The following is a 16,618-nucleotide window of genomic DNA, read 5'->3' as shown; positions in this document are numbered from 1 at the left end:
ATCAGCAAGACTTCACTGTGAGCCATGCACAAACAAGAGAGCAACCATGCCCCAAACAAAAATGGCCCCAGCAGACAAACTTGCTATTGCATTCTACTCAACGAAGCCCATTAAGGGCACAAGGAACAAAGGACAGATTTGATCTCACCATCCACCGGCCATGATAACGCAAGCCTGAAGTGAGTAAGACGATGACATCACAGGATAAAAAATGGCAACAAAACAAGTAGGAGCCACTTGCAGAAAAGCAAATACAACAAATCTATTGAAGGGCAGATTCTCTCGGAGGCGGACCACTGAAGGCCATCTTTATTTACTGAGTAATGTTGACAGTGGCTGTATGACCTAGCCAAGAAGTGAAGTGTTTCTAGCACAGTAAATATGAGTTGGATGAGTAAGTATGCTATATCTTCCTGTGAAGGAAAAATGTCAGATTTCAGAAAAGCACAGCATGGAAAGGTAGCAAGAGGGAATGGGCTACCAGGTCAACCAGATGTGTTCTGCATTGACGATGGGATAAGAAGAAAGGCCAGCGGGCAAATAAGAATGGGCAAGCCAGGGAATGTAAGAAAGCAATCTATTATATGACATGAAACCCAGGGCTACCTTTGGAAACAACTTTGTAATTAGTATACAAGTGAAATATTTTCATTTAAAGACCCGTCCGGTATCATAAGAGAATGAGAGGGAGTGAGGGGTGTGGGATCTGTTGACAGAAGAGGTGGCCCTCCCTAACAAGCAGATGAGTTATCTGTGTCCGTGCTCACTAGCATGGCCAGAGGGCAGATGATAGAAACAAATATAATTTCCCAGGGGACAAAGAAGGAAATTAGGTAGGGGACCAGAACATGGGGTCATGAAATTTAAAGTAACCCAACATAAAAGCAGGAGCAATCCATTCCAAATGTCAAGGGAAGGAAAGCAAAAACCATGGTATAAAAAGAGAACATGTCAGGGACTTGTGTCCTTGCTGTCCCCTCATGGCTCCCTCCTCGCCTCTGTCGTGCCTCTGCTCAAGGCCACCTCTCCCGTGCACCTTGTGAAGACAGCGGTCCCTCCCCATCGGGCACTTAGCCACACGCTGTACTCGTCTCGTTTCTCCTCATGTACCCACTATCTAGTTCATCTCTTTCCTTTATTTGTGTCTTCCTTGTCTGGCTTAGAATGCAGACCCCATGAGAGTCAGGACTTCTGTCTGTCTGGGTCACTTATGTTTGCCCAGCACCTGGGTTAGAACTGGCACAAGCACACGGTTGATGCTGCATGTTCTATCAGATGAATGAGGAGCTCCGCCGCGGGCCTTTGGAACCGAAAGCACACGATTAGCCTGTTACCTTCCCGCCGTGGTGCTACATGGATGCCAGCCCAGAATGGTGCAGCCATGCCAATGTGATAAGAGCCAACTGCAGATGGAGCAGACACAGGAGAGGCCACAGCAGAAGAAAGGAAAGAAACAAAGGCCCTTAAAACGCAAACTTTGAAGTCCTGCCTATAGCCACGCCGCCTGCTTATGGAGCAATCAGTGGCAGAAGCTCGTCCTGAATTAGCCTTTTTTTACTTATTTTTTGGCTACTTTTTAATTAATTTATTAATTATTTATTAAAGTTTCTGCCTCCTCCTCACCACCGCCTCCCATTTCCCTCCCTCTGCCCCGGTCAAGTCCCCCTCCCTCGTCAGCCTAACTGAAAATAGTCTCCCAGTTAGTGTAAACTTTGAACTTTAGTTAACTTGATACCAAGTTAACAGTTTCTATTAGAGATATAACAGGTGCCCGTGATTTGCTTTAAGTCAAACCGAAATAAGCAACCTGAGTAAAAGGAGGCAGGAAAGATCTAAATAGAAACCTCACCAGAGAGGTCATGTGGGTGAAGGGTAAGCATTTGAAATGTATTCACACAAAATCATTCCTTGGCATCCATCACTAGGGAGCTGCACATTCAGAGCACAGATGCGGTGATGCCGCAGAGCAGCTCCAAAGGTCAAATCCATACCGAGAACAGGGAAGCTTGACAGGGATGGAGAGGAGCTGTGACAAAATGGTCCGGCCACTCTTTGAGAAATGCTGACAGGATAGGTAAACTATACTGTGATCATAGCAACTAGCAGTCCCATTCTTTCTCAGCCAAATAAGCTGAAAAACGTAGGTCTACACAAAACCCTGCATGTGCATGCTTTTACATCTTTGTTCATAATGGTCTAAACGTGTTCCTTAGAGGGTGAACAGAAAAATACACTGTAGAGTGTCTAGATGCTGGCATATTATTTAGTGCTAAAAATAAGTGAGTCACCAAATCATGAAGTGACACGGAGGTTAAATGCACATGACCAAGTAAGAGAAGACAAGTTGCTAAGGTGACATATTGTAGGATTCTAACTACTTTTCTAGAAATGGTAAAAAAAAAAATGCAGTGAGTAAAAAGGTCAGAGAGTGTCAGGGTTAAGGGGGAGGAAGGAACAGCAGGCAGGGTACAGAGGTTTAGGTCAGTGAAACTACACTGTGTGACATTATAATGGCGTCATCACATGTGTCCCCAAATCCACTAAATATACAACACAATGTTAGTTACTTTCCTCATTGCTCTGACAAAATGCTTGACAAAAGCAACTTAGGGAGGGAGGGAGGGAAGGAGGGAGGGAGGGAAAAAGGAAGGAAAGAAGGAAGGAAAGAAGGAAGGAAGGAAGGAATTATTTCAGTTTGTCATCTGAGAGGATGCAGTCCTTCACGGCAAGAGGACAGGGCAGGGGAAACCTGATGCAGTTGGTCACATGATGTTCACACTCTGGAAATGGAGAAAGATGAATATGACACTCACTAGCTTTCTCCTTTTTATTCAATTCAGGATCATGGGACAGTGGTCCTTCATTCAACATGGGTCTTCCCTGGATTAAATATCTCTAAAAGTGCCCTTACAATCATGCCCAGGGTTATGTCTCCTAGGTTGACTCCAATTCCATTGAGTTGACCATTAGACCATCACAGAGGCTAAACTGGAACCCTAGCATAAACTATGGACTTGGGTTGATAACGAAGTATCAGTTTGTTCATCCGCTGTAACAAATGTACCCTTCTGGTACCAAATGAGAATAATGGGACAGAGAGGGGAGATGGGAGAAGGCTTTTTATGTCTCCTCACTTTTTCAGGGAACCTAAAACTATTCTAAACACAAAGTTTATTAATGAAAAAGCAAAAAAAGTTATCTTTATCACCCTCCAGTCCTGCTCTTCAGAGGTACCTGGCTAAGTAGAATCATACACCATTCTAGAACTTCTGAATACACGTAAGACCAACACTGGCTGTGATGTGTGTGTGTAATGTCATTTTCCTCCTCTTCTTTTCAATGGTGGGGAAAGCGTGTTCTTACTAGAAGCATATCTAGCTGACTCTTGCCATGTTTCCCAGCCTCCCCTGCAGCCAGATCAGAACCAAGTTCCAAGAGATGATGAGGCCCCAGGAAACCGCCCTTCACTAACCCTCTAAGGGGCAAAATGGCGAGAAGAGCTCTGCCACATTTACAGAGCTTTGTTGTCACCTTTTTCCTTGTGCTAGACCTTATGGTCGGCGACGCTGCTGCTCGGGTTGTGAATTAATGCGATGGGTTAAACTGGGCCCCGAGGTAGCAGAGGCCGGGTGGCAGCAGCGAATCACCAAGGGCAAGGTGATCATGGTTATCACGATGGGCAGCATAAACAACGCAATATCCACAATGCCCTGACCTGTAATGGGCGGCACAGACACAGTGATTGTTATAGTGGCATGGCTTGTATGGACCTTTGGCACTAGATAATCCATCACAGTGTTCCCGGGCATGAAACAAATGAGAAGCCTGAGGCATTTTTGTTTGATCTGTATGAGCTGAAAAATTCTCAAACAAATAAAGGCTACATTGTATCATGGAAAGGGGGCATCTTGGCCCAGGAACCAATTTTCTGACTTGAGACAGTTTGCAGACATAGAACCCCTTAAATGAAGGGAAGGTCGAGTTTTCCCTGAGGAAGAACTTGATAAAATGCCTAAGCGTTTTACAGCTAGCCTTTCTCCAGTCCTTTCCCAGAGGGACCTGTCGCATATTACAAGGGTAACTGTAGACTGGGGGAAGGAAACAATCGGACTTCCCAGAGTCTGTTGGATACTGGTTCTGAGTTGATTCTAGGAGACTGCAAGAAACATTGTGGCCCTCCAGTTAAAAAAAAAAAAAGAGCTTATGGAGGTCAGATGACTCACAGTAGGTCCAGTGTGTCCCTGAACTCATCCTGTGGTTATTTGCCCAGTCCCAGAATGTATACTTGGGACAGATATACTTGAAATTTGGCAGAATTCCCACATTAGTTCCTTGATCTGTGGAGTGAGGGAAAGGTCAGATGGAAGCCTTTAGAGACACCTCTGCCAGGGAAAACAGTGAATCAGAAACAGCATCACACCCCTGGAGGAGCTGCAGAAATTAGTGTCACCACCAAGGACTTGAAAGAGGCAGGGGTGGTGCAGGTCCCCACATCTCCCTCTAACTCTCCTATCTGGCCAGTGTAGAAGACAAATGGATTGCGGAAAAATGACAATTGACTGTTGGAAATTAAATCAAGCAGTAATTCCAATTGCAGCTGCTATATCAAATACGGTGTCCTTCTTAAGCAGACTGGCACGGCTCCTGGTATATAGTACACAACTATTGATCTAGCAAATGCCCTTTCCTCAGTACCTGTGCATAAAGACCACCAGAAGCAATCTGCTTTTAGTAGGCAAGGCCAGCAGTATATCTTTACAGTTTTACCTCAGGGTATATTAACTCTCCAATGCTTTGTCTTAACTTAGTTTGAAGGGATCTTGATCTTCTGTCTTTCACACAAAATTGATTCACTATATTGATGACATTATGCTAATTGGACCAAGTGAGCAGGAGGTAGCAACCATGATATATCCATTGTTAACCTATATGTATATCAGAGGATGGGAAGTAAATTCAACTAAAATTTAAGGGCGTTCTACCTCAGTGAAATTCTTAGGAGTCCAGCGATGTGGGGCATGCAGAGATGTTCCTTCTAATGTGAAGGATAAATGATTGCACCTGGCCCCTCCCACCAACTAGGAAGAAGCACATTTAGGGGTCTATTTGGATTCTGGAGACAATGCATTCCTCACTCGAGTGTGTTACTCAAGCGCAGATAGCAGGTGACTTGGAAAGCTGCTAGCTTTGTGTGGTGCCTGGAACAGGAGTAGGTCCTTCAACTGGTCCAAGCTGCTATGCAGGCTGCTCTACCATTTGGACCATATAACTCAGCAAGCCTGATGGTGCTTGAAGAGTCAATGACACATAAGGATGCTGTTTGGAGCATTAAGCAAACCCCTACAGGTGAATCACAGAAGAGACCTTAGGGATTTTGGAGCAAAGCTCTATCATTATCTGAAGACAACTATTCCCCTTCAAGAGACAGTTTAGACTCTTAATGGGCCTTAGTGGAAACAGAACCATCATGAGCTGGATTTTATTGGCCCACCAAGTAGAATGTACATAGCAGCCGGGCGGTGGTGGCGCATGCCTTTAATCCCAGCACTCAGGAGGCAGAGGCAGGCGGATCTCTGGGAGTTCGAGGCCAGCCTGATCTACAAGAGCTAGTTCAGGGACAGGCACCAAAGCTACAGAGAAACCCTGTCTCAAAAAACCAAAAAAAAAAATGTACATAGCAGCCATCCATTATCAAATAGAAGTAGTACATAGTGATGAAGCTTGATCAGGTCCTGAAGGCACAATCAAGTTTAATGAAGAATGTGGTAGAGTATTATTTTAAGGTGTGTTGCTTTTGTTTATGCTGCATTTGTTTAACTTTGTGAAGCTGTGATTCTTTGCCTGTCTAAAACACCTGATGGTCTAATAAAGAGCTAAATGGCCAATAGCAAGGCAGGAAAAAGGATAGGTAGGGTTGGCAGGCAGAGAGTATAGATAGAAGGAGAACTCTGGGAAAGAAGGAGCGAAGAAGCAAGGAAAGGAGGATATCAGGTGCCAGGCACCCAGCCACCCAGCCAGCCACAGAGTAAGAGTGGAGGTAAGATAAACAGAAAGAAGAGGCCCAGAGGGAAAAGGTAGTTGGGATAATTTAAGAAAAGCTGACAAGAAACAAGTCTAGCTAAAGCCAAGCATTTATAATTAAGACTAAGACTCTGTGATTTCTTTGGGAGCTGGGTGATGGGCCCCCTAAAGGAGTAAAGAGTAAAAGAGTAAGAAAACATCTAGCAACATTTTTGGCATACCAACGTGTGGCTGGAGTAAAAGAAAATCCCACAACAAAGAAGCTGCCCAAATGCCTGTGGTTTCTACTCCTTGCTGCTAAGCATGCACCTATATTTTCATGGGGTGTGCCCGGTGACCAGCTGACTGAGAAAGAGAAGACTAGAGCCTGGCTTACTGATGGTTCTGCACATATTCAGGCACCACCCAGAAGAGGACAGCTGTAGCATTACAACCACTTTCTGTGACAACCCTGAAAGACACTGGCGAAGGGACATCTTCACACTGGGCAGACCTTCGGGCAGTACACTTGGTCATACATTCTCTTTGGGAGGAGCAATGGCCAGATGTGCAATTGTTTGCTGATTTGAGGGGTAGAGCCAGTGGATTGGCTGGATGGTCAGGGACTTGGAAAGGACGTGATGGGAAAATAAGAAGAAAAGTATCTGGGGAAGAAGTATGTGGATAGGTCTCTCCAAATCAGCAAAGGATGTGAAGATACTTATGTCCCATGTACATGCTGAGCAAAAGATGACTCCAGCTGAGGAGGAGCACAGTGATCAAGTAGACAGGATGACCTACTCTGTGGACAGTCAGCCTCTTTCCCCAGCCATCCCTATTATTGCCCAGTGGACACAATGAAAAAGTGTCCTTGGTGGCAGAGATAGGGGTTATACGTGGGCTCAACAACCTGGACTTTCACGCACCAAGGCTGACCTGGCTACAGCTGCTGCCGAGTGACAGATCTGCCAATAGCAGTGACCAACAGTGAGCCTCAGATACGGTACCATTCCCTGGGGTGATCAGCCAGCAACCTAGTAGCAGGCTGACTACATTAGACCACTTCCTCCATGGAAAGGACAATGGTTTGTCCATACTGGAGTACATACTTATTCTGGTTATGCATTTGCCTTTCCTGCATGTAAGACTTCTGCAAAAAACACCACTCCATGAACTTACAGAATGCATTATACACTGACATGGTATTCCACACAGTACGGCTTCTAACCAAGGAACTCATTTCATAGTCAGAGACGTGCAACAAGGGGCCCACAATCATGGAATCCACTGGTCTCACTGTGTACCCCACCATCTGAAGCAACTGGCCTGATAGAAAGAAAGAATGGTCTTTAAAGACACAATTACAGAGCTAAGTAGGTGACAGTCACCTGGGAGACTAGGGCAGGGTTCTCCAGAAGGCAATATATGCTTTGAATCAGTGTAAAATATATGGTATAGTTTCTCCCATAGCCAGGGTCCATGGGTCCAGGAATCGAGGGATTGAGAAGGGAATAGTTCCATTATCACCCCTAGTGGCCCAGCAAGAAAATTTTTGCCTCCTGTTCCCTTAAATTCTCCTGGCCTAGAAGTTTTGGTTCCAGGGGGAGCACTCCTGCCAGGAGTCACAACAAACATTCCATTGGGTTGGAAGCTCAGACTTTTCCCTAGACATTTTGGGCTTCTGATGCTCTATGCCAACAGAGTAAGAAAGGAAAAACAGTGTGAAGCGGGTGATGGATCCAGATTGCTAAGGGCAACTGGCATTGCTTCTCCACAATGGAGGTAAGAAGGATTATGTCTGGAGTGCAGGAGATCCTTTAGGGCATCTCTTGATGCTATGTCCTGTGATTAAATTCAATGGGAAACAACAACAGCCTAATCCAGGCAGGATGGCAAAGGGCATGGACCATTCAGGAATGACGGTATGGGTCACTCCTCCAGGAAAAGAGCCAAGACCTGATGAGGATGGAAGAAGTACAGGGTGGGTAGTAGAAAGTAGTTATAAATACCAGCTAAGTTCATGTGACCAGTTGCAGAATGAGAATTCAGTAACATGAGTGTTTCTGTCATATTTTGTTAAAAATGTGATTGTACAGATATTTGTGTTTTCTTTCTTTGATGTCTTTGTCATGTAATACAACATGAATTGAAAGAATATCAGGGGTTGTAATATTTAAGTTGTGAGATACCAAAATAATGTCCCTCAAAGGACATTGCCACCTATTCTAAAAATTATAATGCCTTTGTAGCTGTTCAAGGGATAGTTATTATGGTATATTCCATTACACTGTGTGAATATATGTCACTATGACTGGTTTAATAAAGAAGTTGACTGGTCAATAGCTGGACAGGTAGAGGTTAGCTGGGACTTGCAGACAAAAAGAGAGCACAAAAGAGAAGGGGAGGGGTCTTGGGAGTCATGAGGAGATGCAGAGGAAGCAGATGCACTTGCTGTACTGAGAAAAGGTACTGAGCCACATGGCAAAGCATAGAGAAGAAATGTGGGTTAATTTAAGAGTTAGTTAGTAACAAGCATGAACCATTGGCCAAGAATTTATATTTAATAACAAGTCTCTGTGTTGCTATTTGGCAACTGGCTGGCAGGATAGAAAAGTCCGCCTATAAGTTATATCATACTAAGCATATTATGGCATAGTTATTGTTTTAATTTGGAAATTAAGCATGACATAAGAAGATATGATTGTGTGTGGAGTTGGCAAGGGGTGGATTGTGATGGCTATTCTTGGATTTCAATTTGACCACATCTGGAATTAACTAAAACTCAAGCATCTGGGTATACATGTGAGGGATTTTTTTTTCTTAATTATTCTTTGAAGTGGAAAGATCCACTTTTTATCCCAATTTTCTGAGGTGGAAAGATCCATCTGCAGGCAGTCTATATAAAGGATATGAAAGAAGGAAGTGCGCTGTCTCTCTCTCTCTCTCTCTCTCTCTCTCTCTCTCTCAGTCTATATAAAGGATATGAAAGAAGAAAGTGCGCTCTCTCTCTCTCTCTCTCTCTCTCTCTCTCTCTCTCTCTCTCTCTCTCTCTCTCTCTCTCTCTCTCTCTCTGATTCTTTGCCCTCACTGTCACTGGTAAGTCCATTCCATCACTAGATACTACTCTACTTCTCTGGGATTCTGGTATATACTAAAGACCAGTAGAGAGATCCAACCTTGTAAACTGAACAACTACTGGATTCTTGAACTTTCTGTTGGTAGACAGCCATTGTTGGACTAGCTAAACTGCATTCTGTAAGCCACACTAATAAATCTTTTTCCATCAGTTATGTTCCTCTAGAAAACCCTGACTGGTATGAGCATGATTCAGGCTGATGGGGAAAGAACTGTCATGAACATTCCTATTCAGTGCTATCCCCTGCGTGTTATACTATCAACATACCAGACAAGAAATGTCTGTTGGCGCAACCGTGGCTCAACCACAAATAACTGCTTTCTGATTGGGCTTTATGTCCACTTTACAGGAGTTAACTAATGTCTCATACTGGAAGCCAGGGTAAAAACCCATGGCTGTAGAGATCATAGGCCCCCATAGGAAATCAACTGCTATTTTGTTAAGTGGATGTGATGTGCCTGTCATTTCTACTTACACCCATAGACTACTGTTATTCTCATGAGGACAGAATTCTTTCTCAGTGGGTGAGAGTTACAGCCATGACTCAGAACAGCTGAGAACAGGTGGCTGTTACTAAAGCATAGTGATTCACTGCTCAGCCATAAAGGAAGAGAACAGTAAGACATTTCCATCACCCTTTCCAAGACTCAAGGAGCATTTTCAAATAAAGGAAAATAAAGAATGTAAGATCCTGGGGGAATACGTGGAGTATTGTTATTCCTCATGAGGGAAGAAAGAAGCTCATAAGACTCAACTATGGAAATGTGCTGGGCTAACAAAGCTGGTACTTAGAAGATGAGCTCCTTCCCAAGGTTATATCAACAGTGAAGAATAGCCAGGAGAAGAGAGTATTTTGGAAGAGCTGGCTAGAGGTTGGGCAGGAACTCTAGGAATAGAGTTTCATTGAATTTTAGGAAGTCTTTAATTTCTTCCTTTATTTCTTTCTTGATCCATTGATCAAGTGGTGAGCATTGTTTAATTTCCATGTGTTTGTGGGCTTTCTGGAATTAGTGTTGCTGTTGAATTCTAATTTTAAGCCATGGTGATTTGATAAGATACATGGGGTTACTCCAACTTTTGGATCTGTTGAGGTTAGCTTTGTTACCTAATATGTGGTCAGTTTTTGAAAAGGTTCCATGATGTGCTGAGAAGAAGGTCTATTCTTTTATGTTAGGATGAAATATTCTATAAAAGTCTGTTAAGTCCATTATTTCTCTGTTAACTTTCTGACTGACAGACCTATCCAGTGGTGAGAGTTGGGTGTTGAAGTCTCCCACTATTAGTGTGTGGGGTTTAATATGTGATTTAAGCTTTAGAAGTGTTTACATATGAGGGTGCCCATGTATTTGGAGCATAGATGTTCAGTATTGAGATTTCCTCTTGATGGATTTTTCCTGTGAGTAATATGAAATGTCCTTCTTTGTCTCTTTTGATTGATTTTAGTTTGAAGTTTATTTTGTTGGATATTAGGATAGCTACACACGCTTGCTTCTTAGGTCCATTTGATTGAAAAAAATTTTTCCAACCCTTCACTCTGAGCAGATGTCTGTCTTTGAGGCTGATGTTTTTTCTTGTACACAGCAGAAGGATGGATTATGTTTTCCTTTCCAATCTGCTAGCCTATGTCTTCTTATAGATGAGTTGAGTCCATTTATATTAAGGGATATTAATGACCAGTGATTGCTATCTCCCGTTAATTTTGTTGGTGATGTTATTTTGTGTGTTTTTCCTTCTTTGGTGTTTGCTGCTGTGTTATCATCAATTGTCTGTAGTTTGTTTTTGTTTGTTTGTTTTTTCCTTTTTTCTCATTTTTTATTAGATTTTTTTAAATTTATTTATTTATTTATTAAAGATTTCTGCCTCCTCCCCGCCACTGCCTCCCATTTCCCTCCCTCTCCCCCAGTCAACTCCCTCTCCCTCATCAGCCCTAAGAACAGTCAGGGTTCCCTGCCCTGTGGGAAGTCCAAGGACCTCCCACCTCCCTCCAGGTCTAGTAAGGTGAGAATCCAAACAGCCTAGGCTCCCACAAAGCCAGTATGTGCAGTAGGATCAAAACCCTGTGCCATTGTTCTTGACTTCTCAGTAGTCCTCATTGCCCGCTATGTTCAGCGAGTCCGGTTTTGTCACATGTTTTTTCAGACCCAGTCCAGCTGGCCTTGGTGAGTTCCCGATAGAACATCCCCATTGTCTCAGTGTGTGGATGCACCCCTCGCAGTCCTGAGTTCCTTGCTCGTGCTCTCTCTCCTTCTGCTCCTGATTTGGATCTTGGGATTTCAGTCCAGAGCTCCAATGTGGGACTCTGTCTCTGTCTCCTTTCATCGCCTGATGAAGGTTAATATCCAAGAGGATGACTATATGTTTTTCTTTGGGTTCATCTTCTTATTTAGCTTCTCTAGGATCACGAATTATAGGCTCAATGTCCTTTGTTTATGGCTAGAAACCAATTATGAGTGAATACATCCCATGTTCCTCTTTTTGGGTCTGGCTTACCTCACTCAGGATTAGTGTTTTCTATTTCCGTCCATTTGCATGCAAAATTTAAGAAGTCATATTTGTTTGTTTTTTGAGGTAGCTAATTTCCTTGGGTTGGAGTTTTCCTTCTAGTATTTTGTGTAGGGCTGGGTTTGTTGCTAGGTATTGGTGAAATCTGCTTCTGTCATGGACTACCTTGTTTCAATGGTGATTGAAAGTTTTGCTGGATATAGTAGTGTGGGCTGGCATCCATGGTCTCTTACTGTCTGCATAATGCTTGACCAGGACCTTCAAGCTTCATGGTTTCCATTAAAAAGTCAAGTGTAATTCTGAGAGACCTGCTTTTATATGTTACTTGGCCTTTTTCCTTTGCAGCTCTTAATATTCTTTCTTTACTCTGTATGTTTGGTGTTTTGATTATTATATGGCAAGGGAACTTTTTTTTTATCTAGTCTATTTGGTGTTTTGTAAGCTTCTTGTATCTCCATATGCACATCTTTCTTTATGTTGAGAAAATTTTCTTCTATGATTTTGTTGAATATATTTTCTGTGCTTTTGAGTTGGATTTCTTGTTCTTCTATTCCTATTATTCTTAGGTTTGATCTTTTAGGTATCCCATATTTCCTGGATATTTTGTGTTAAGCTATTGTTAGATTTAATGTTTTCTTTGACTGATGAGTCTATTTCCTCTATTGTATCTTCAGCGCTTGAGATTCTTTCTTCCATCTCTTGTGTTCTGCTGTTTATGCTTGCATTTGTGGTTCCTGATCATTTTCTCATAATTTCTGTTTCTATAATTCCCTCAGTTTGTGTTTTCTTTATTGTCTCTATTTCGGGTTTCAAGTCTTGGATAGTTTCTTTCATCTGTTTGACTGCTTTTCTTGGTTTTCTCTAAGGGATCTGTTGAGTTCTTCCGATTTTTTGTTTGTCTTTTCCTCCATTGTTTTAAGGGAATTTTTCATTTCCTCTTTAAGGGCCTCAAACACTCTCCTAAAGATATTCTTTAGGTCATTTTCTTTTGCTTCATTTATATTTGATTGTTCAAGTCATGCTGTTGTGGGAGCTACTAGTTTTTATTGATGTTGTGTTGCTCTTTGAGGTGTTGAGTGTGTTCTTACCTTGTCTACCCATCTTTTCCTCTGATTGGTGTAGTTGGGGCTTTGTCTCTGGTGATCAATCTTCCATGTGCCAGTGGATCGTAGGCTCAGTTGGTTGCTCCTCATGGTACAGTCAGGGCCAAGGGTCCAGTCTCCCTGGAGGTCACTCAGTGTTCCTGGAGGTCACTCAGCAGTCCCGGAGGGCCACTCTGCAATCCTGTGTGTCATTCTGGCCTCTTTCAGCAGAAGCTGCTTGCTTGGGGCTGCTCCTGCTGAGGTCACTGCTTTGGGCCTGCTCCAGCAGAGGTTGCTGGCTAAGGCCTGTTCCTGTAGATGTCCCTAGCTTGGGCCTGCTCCTGCAGAGGTCCCTCTCTTGGGCCGAGTCCCACAGAGGTCTCTGGCTTGGACCTGCTCCTTTAGCAGTGGCTCGCTTGTACCTGCTCCTGTGGAGGTTCTTGCCTCAGGCCTGCTCCAACTGAGGTAGCTGACTCAGGCCTGCTCTGGCAAAGGTTGCTGACTCAGGCCTGTTCCCACAGATGTCCCTGGCTTGGACCTGCTCCCTCAGAGGTCCCTGACTGGTGCCTGGTCCCACAGAGGTCTCTGGCTTGGGCCTGCTCCCTCTGCAGTGACTCCCTTATACTTGCTCCCATGGAGGTCACTGCCTCAGGCCTACTACCTGGGAGGTTGCTCATGCCTCTACCTTCTAAAGGTTCTATAACCTCCTCCAAACAACACCACCTACTAGAGACCAAGTGTTCCACTACTTGAGCCTATGGGGGACATTTTCCATTCAAACCAGCCTAAGACATTATCAATCTCCCAGGAAGTCACACAACATATGAGTTCGCTTACCTGAGCAATCCAGCTCGATGGAACACATAGAGATCATGCTCCAGGGTGCAATTGTTGAACGGGACGACCTTTACAAAGTTCTGGATGAGGACAAACTCAGGGGTGAGATGGGGCACAGATATCAAGCAGAAGTTCTTACCCTAAAAAAAATATTTTTTTTAAAGTCAACAGGGTATTCGGAGACTATAAGAAGCCATATATAACTAAGCAAATTCATGCTATAAAACACTAATGAAAACAGAAATGAAACAAAGCACAAGTTGAGCTTTTCCACCATTTGGAGAGTCATTAATACAACTCATGGAGCCAAGCAACTCGGAGAAGATGGAGCAGACATCAGCAAAGCTGACTGAGAGCAGAACAAATGACTGTAACAGAAGTAGATTCTTATTGTTGCAGCTGATCTGAGACCGGGCTTCATTATGCAGCCAAACCTAGGCTCTAACTAATCACTCATATCCTCCTGCCTCAGCCTCCCAAGTTCTGGGATTGCAGCTTTAGAGGGATGTGCTACCACATTCAACTCCTAGCACTTGATCTCACTGTCTTATTTAATTTCGTAGCTCTGGAGACTGTATCCAGAGCCTGGCATACGTTAGGCAAGAACTCTACCACTGAGCCAACTCACCAAGATCTCTACCACTGAGCCATTTCACCAAGAACTCTACCGCTGAACCATCTTACCAAGAGCTCTACCGCTGAGCCATTTCACCAAGAACTCTGCCCAGGCTGGCCTTAAACTTTTCTCTCTAGTCCTTGCATATCTTGAATTTACACTTCTCTCTCTTCAGCCCTCTGGGTTTCTGGAGTAAAGGCCTGTGCTACGAAACCTGGTACAGATTTTTAAACTAAGACCATTCGCATTTGGGAATTCAGTTTTACCAGTGAGTAAACGAGACAGCATAGTATCATAACAAGGGCCTTGAACTTAAAAAATGAGATTCATAGAAGCCTTGGCCTCTCCTCTGTGAAATGTGAAATACTCCAGGCTTTCTGCCTTTAAAGCCCTCTGGTTATACACACACCCTGTGTCATGACATCATCCTTTTGAGGTGATAATCTAAAGGCAAGCATGAACCCCAGAAGACACAAGAGGATCAGCAAGTTCCTTTCTAGACCTTGCTATCCCAGGCAGCAGCCAGTGGTTACATGTGACCAAGGAGAGTTTGCATTGTAGCTGGTGTGACTGAGAAACTAAAAGCTTAATTTAATATCACTTAATTAATTTAATTTCATTAATTTAAACTTTAAAGACTGGCACCAAATTTCACTTATTGGACAAGTTTTGTGTGTGTGTGTGAGCCATGTCAATCTAGCCCCACCAACTCGAATATGCGAAGTTTCTTAGCCAACTGCAAATCTCGTGAGACCTAAATAGAATTAAGCACTGCGGATGAAAATTCAGTTCTTGTATTGAGGTATGCTGCAATCTAAAAACACTGCACTTCAAGGCTTAGCGTGAGAGGAAGAATATAAAACAGCTCATTAGCAGGGCTGCCATTGATTGCACGCTGCAATGCCGCATCTGAGACATTGAACTGGGCAAAATGTGTTATTAACGGGGGCTTCATTTCTTCCTTTTTACTCTTTGTTCACGCGGGCGACTGGAACACTCACTCCAGCGTCTAAGACTGTACAGCTCCAGGCTGTCTGTGTTCCTCGAAGCCACTTGATCCTGCCCCAGGTCCCCACAGAAGCAGCCTGCTCTTCCCAGAGCTAATTTGTCCCTTTGGGACTTCGCCTCCTCTTGAACCCTGTGAAGGTATTACTTGGGCTAATCCAAGGCCCTCGGGACATTTTGCAGCCCCAAGGAGTGAGTCATTATTTGACCTTATCTTCCTTCTTTCTAGCAAAATAACACAGCTTCTTTCAGAGAGACTTTAGAATCACAATGCTGAGCTACTCAAGCTGAAAATGAGGACTGGGTGCCAAGTCTCGGTGGGCTTCCTCGGGGAGGGGGTGCTGACGATAATGAGTTGCTTCAGCTTGGATTTGAGGGATTAAGGGTGAAGTAATGAAGGTATTTTGTTCCTGTATCCTTATATCCCCAAGTCAAATAGAGTCAAAATGTAAACAGGTCTTCTGCCTATTAAAATCCAGTCTTACTTCTATAATGTGGATGTAAAAACAAGAATGAAGCTCAGTGAAATGTCTTTAAGGCATCTTTGAGGAAACCAGCTTTGAACATTCTTTGTTTGGGTTAATCCACATAGCTTTATGAGCTTCGAAAATGCCTTAAAAATCAATTTAAAGAAACCACAGTAAAGAATACATTGCCCTATTCTAAGGTTGTTTGAGTTCTGGAAAAAAATGAGAAAGTAAAATCTAGTATCACATAATAATTACAATATACTTATTTTTGGCCTCAATGTTACAAGTAGAAAGGACACACAAAACAACAGATACTCTGCCTGCAGTCTGCCACTGAAGAGTCAACTTGTACATAGAACCGTCACAGCGAAACATCAGCAAGGTCCTTCCAAAGACCTACTGCTTCCCTTGACTGTTGTCCTTCTCCGCTTCCTTTCCTTCCAATGATAAATTGTTGCCTAGGGATACCCCAGACAACAGTGGGACCATGGAGAGGCTCAGAGTCCCTAAGATGGAGGGGTATGTTTGCACTTTGACCTCACACTCAGTGCCCAACATGGGCTGAGCTGCTTCTACATGCCAGCCACCACGTTAGGCCCCAGGAATAACCAGCGAAGAGAAGCCAAGCTGGAAATCTACCACAAGTTTCCTCTTTTCCACCTGCCACAAAACAATGTATTGATGCCAGGATAGTCTGAGCCAATGTAAACCAGAAAGAAATCCAACAATCCAAGGTACTAAAGATTCCTAACTGCTGGCATTTTCATATATGACCATGAATTATTTAATCCCAATAAACCACTGGAATACTGTCTCTAAAAGAAACGACCGCACAGCAGATACGTTACTGAAAAAATGACAATATTTTCTATTTTTAAGGGTTTATGACACGCCATTTGACCATCTTTTCAGAACAGGGGAGGAATTCAAGCCTCAACATTCACAGCATTTGAAATGTCTGTACAATAAA

At 43.4% G+C, this 16,618-nt stretch overlaps 1 protein-coding gene across 3 annotated transcripts in view; it reads right to left on the bottom strand.

Moving 5' to 3' along the window:
- Cfap61 (cilia and flagella associated protein 61) overlaps window positions 1-16,618 on the bottom strand; it is a 270,585-nt gene that overhangs the window by 172,266 nt on the left and 81,701 nt on the right. For all 3 annotated transcript variants that reach the window (XM_075962374.1, XM_075962373.1, XM_075962375.1), the window contains exon 13: window positions 13,558-13,697. In XM_075962374.1, the coding sequence (XP_075818489.1) occupies window positions 13,558-13,697 (140 nt within the window). The remainder of the gene's footprint in view (window positions 1-13,557; window positions 13,698-16,618) is intronic.

The sequence above is a fragment of the Microtus pennsylvanicus genome, chromosome 2, assembly GCF_037038515.1.
Source record: "Microtus pennsylvanicus isolate mMicPen1 chromosome 2, mMicPen1.hap1, whole genome shotgun sequence".
Taxonomy (NCBI): Eukaryota; Metazoa; Chordata; class Mammalia; order Rodentia; family Cricetidae; genus Microtus; species Microtus pennsylvanicus.
This window is presented reverse-complemented; position numbering and strand designations above follow the sequence as displayed.